The sequence below is a fragment of the Argiope bruennichi genome, chromosome 10, assembly GCF_947563725.1.
Source record: "Argiope bruennichi chromosome 10, qqArgBrue1.1, whole genome shotgun sequence".
Taxonomy (NCBI): domain Eukaryota; kingdom Metazoa; phylum Arthropoda; class Arachnida; order Araneae; family Araneidae; genus Argiope; species Argiope bruennichi.
In genome coordinates this window covers 74,984,149-74,987,313 of record NC_079160.1, presented here as the reverse complement: position 1 = coordinate 74,987,313, position 3,165 = coordinate 74,984,149, and the positions used below count along the sequence as shown (strand labels likewise).

General features: G+C 37.4%; 1 protein-coding gene across 1 annotated transcript; it reads right to left on the bottom strand.

Annotated features, from left to right (window-relative positions):
* Positions 1 to 238: 238 nt before the first annotated feature.
* On the bottom strand, positions 239 to 2,678 carry LOC129988370 (extracellular serine/threonine protein kinase four-jointed-like). Its single transcript, XM_056096584.1, has one exon. It carries the CDS (start codon positions 1,958 to 1,960, stop codon positions 560 to 562), a length of 1,401 nt encoding a protein of 466 aa, XP_055952559.1. The 5' UTR covers positions 1,961 to 2,678; the 3' UTR covers positions 239 to 559.
* Between the last annotated feature and the right edge of the window lie 487 nt (positions 2,679 to 3,165).

Genomic DNA, 3,165 nt, shown 5'->3' with positions numbered 1-3,165 from the left:
AAAGTATAAAATTGGCTATAGATTAAATTCATTTTTTTATAGTATTCAACATCCGGAATACTGTAGCATTACTTATAACACAGTTTGCAATTTTTTTCATTTTCAAAAAAAGTAATTAATAATCTGCACTTAAATGTTTTATACAAAAACTTTATATTCATAAAAATCCAAAAATTTTGAATGAAAATTTAAAAATTTTAAGACTATATTGAAGATTTAAAAAACTTCAGTAATTATTTGATATTTAATTATTTTCAGAACATCAAATGAATTATGAATAGAGAAATATTGTCTTAATTATTTACAAATATACAGCATTTAAAATATACAGCTTCTAAGAAAATTACGAAAATTTTCACTAGCATCATTCATAAAACTCACTGACTACATTTAAGTTCTCAAGAGACACAAGAGAAATAATTTGAAATTTTAAAATCAATGACTCGCCTTTTGAAGTTTTCAATTCCTTTGGTTCTGTATTTAGGACACTTTCTTGTGACTGGCTTGGATTATTTACATCAAATAATGTAATTATTACATGAAATGTAATAAATTATCACTAATTAATTATTGGCGCTTCCAAGACCACCGAATCCGGTGCGAACCTGGATTTACACGTCCTTATGTGTTCATGCACATGAGCTATCCTCTTTCTCAGAGTTTTTAAACTTCTGTCAGGTAAGAAAGGTAGCCAATCAAACATACCTGGGTCGTTTTCCAGGAAAGATTTCTTCAACAAGTGTCCAACGTTGCCATGGTGCAATTTGTCCACAGCATCCACAGTATCTTTTTTGAAGACACATAGACCATCTAGCAAAGCTCTGTGGAAATGCTCATATTTCTCTAACAGTCTATACCCATGTAAGAGGCCAGATTCGTTGTCCAGAAATAGGAGAAGGCCTTCAGGAGTTTTAGCAAGATTATGCGTAGGTTGTTTCATCATACCTGGGTTCCACCGTTCATTGTAAAGATTGTTGACCACTCTATCCAAGTTGGCAGTCAGATAATCGAAGACTACTAGATCTGTCCACTGCACAAGTTCAGATATATCACTAGCCGTGAGATTGCCCAGATCTTGAAATATTGGATGCAACCTTCTTTTATCTTTTTCACGAAAATGTTGAGGAATGTAGGCAGGTTGAAGATTCTCCACGAATTGTGTAAGCACCACAGGTCGTTCCGAACTCCACTGTGCAAGTGCTATCTGGGAGGCAGCAGATGACCAGCGTCTTGTTCTGGCATCCACTAAAGCCAAAGAAGATGGGGATAGGTTCCTTATCCCCAAGAGTCTTCCAAGGTAGAAAGAGAAAATCTCACCTTGAATTTGATCGTTGTTATGCCTGTAGCGGCAACAAGATTTGCCACCCTCTGCTAATGTGACTAATCGGTTTTGCATCCGACCACATCCTTCTTCAACTTTTAGGACATCAGTTGAATTCAGAAACCTTTTCCAGAGTTTAATATCATAATCATCGAAACCTCTGGGGACAAATCTCTCAGAAAGTGCTGTCCAATAGACACCATCCACGATATCATCTAATTTGAATGGCTTTGATACGTTAGTCGATTCGTTGTTGCTGCTAACGGATTTCACCAATAAATCACTGCTGTGGCTTGGAATAATCCTCACTTTTCTGTCTGGTTTGACTAGAATACTGGAGATCAAAGGAAGATCTTTTGTTAAGTCCGTCTTCCTAGAATCGGATGTAGAACTTACAGAAGGTAGTCTAAACAAAGACGCCACAGGGCTATGAGAAATGCTAAATCGTCGTGAACCGCCATCCACCCAAGCCCGATGAGATGTATAAGGGTTATCCACTGTGAGAATCAAAATGAAGTAAGTAAGAGGGATTCCAATCAGAACGCCGGCAGCGAATGACACTGGGACGGAGAACGACCGGTGTTCAAAACGCGGTCGCACCGTAGACAGAGGAAGCACAGATGCTGCCATTAGTTTCATTGCGGTACTATATCATCAGAGACAGCTACTGTAATTTGAAAAGTATGTAAGCAGATTAACACATTAATTCACAGTTTGAAAACAAAATCCATCGATTTCGAAATAATCAATAAAAACGATATTCAGTCTATTAACTTTCACTGATTTTAGAATGATATTTACATATAATTTAACCTAAAACACTCACAGATAATCACTTTCAAAGCAAGTTGAAGAATCGCTGCCTATAATATTTAGCTTATAATTCTGTTATGGAAGAAAGTTGTTGGAAATAAAATGCATCATCTTTATAAATATTCACTAATCAATCACACTGATTTGTCAATCAATTCGTTATTTACCTGTGACTTGCATCAGTTCCTTTAATCACCAGTCACCACAAAAAGAAACAAAATTCCTCCAGCAGCTAATATGTTCAACAAATATCTTTATAATAGTCAATTGAATTTTAAGCATCAACTTTAAAATTCGTAGTATAAAAATAAAAATTTCAAGTCATTCTTAACACACTCGTTCTATCTCTCAAAAACAACTCGCCAAGAAGCGTTCCTGGCAACACAGCAGACATGAAACATGAGAACTAAAATATTTCACCGGTCTTCTCTGCACAGACGAATATCCATATCTCGTCTGACAATGATAACGCCGTGTTGCAGCAGATATATCCGTTACGATCTTATCATCTCCTCTGCCAACAAACGATCCACACCAGACGAAGACGAACAGGTAACTGAGAGCTGAGCCGGCGAACCGCGAGACTTCTTCAGTCATCCCCCAGATCACGTGCTCTCTGGTTGGAACTTCCGTCCCCTCGGGTGGGAAGGGAGGGGGGTGGAAAGCAGACCTTGTAGTAAAAAAGGGGTGCGCCAGGCAGGGATGGGAAAAGAGGAGGAGGGGGGAGGGTTGTGGGATTAGAAAACCCACCACACCTGTGATGTTTACAGACTTAACAACGACGTTTTCCGAATTCTCAGGTGATTTTGATATCCCAGGTATGTCTTTGAATGTCGGTGACTTTTTCAACACACCACCCCTCTAAATGTCAGTACTAGAGAAAGCGATATTTTCCGAGGAATTTAGTAACAGAAGAGCTGGTGTTTTTTTGGATAATCTAGAGAAGGAAATGTATATATTTTCTTTCTGTTTTCTTTCAAGCGTAACTTTGGCAACAATGTAAAATTTTAAGAAATGATAATAATTTACTA

Excerpts from the sequence above, each read along its gene's own strand:
- LOC129988370 (XM_056096584.1), bottom strand. The coding sequence starts at position 1,960 with ATGAAACTAATGGCAGCATCTGTGCTTCCTCTGTCTACGGTGCGACCG.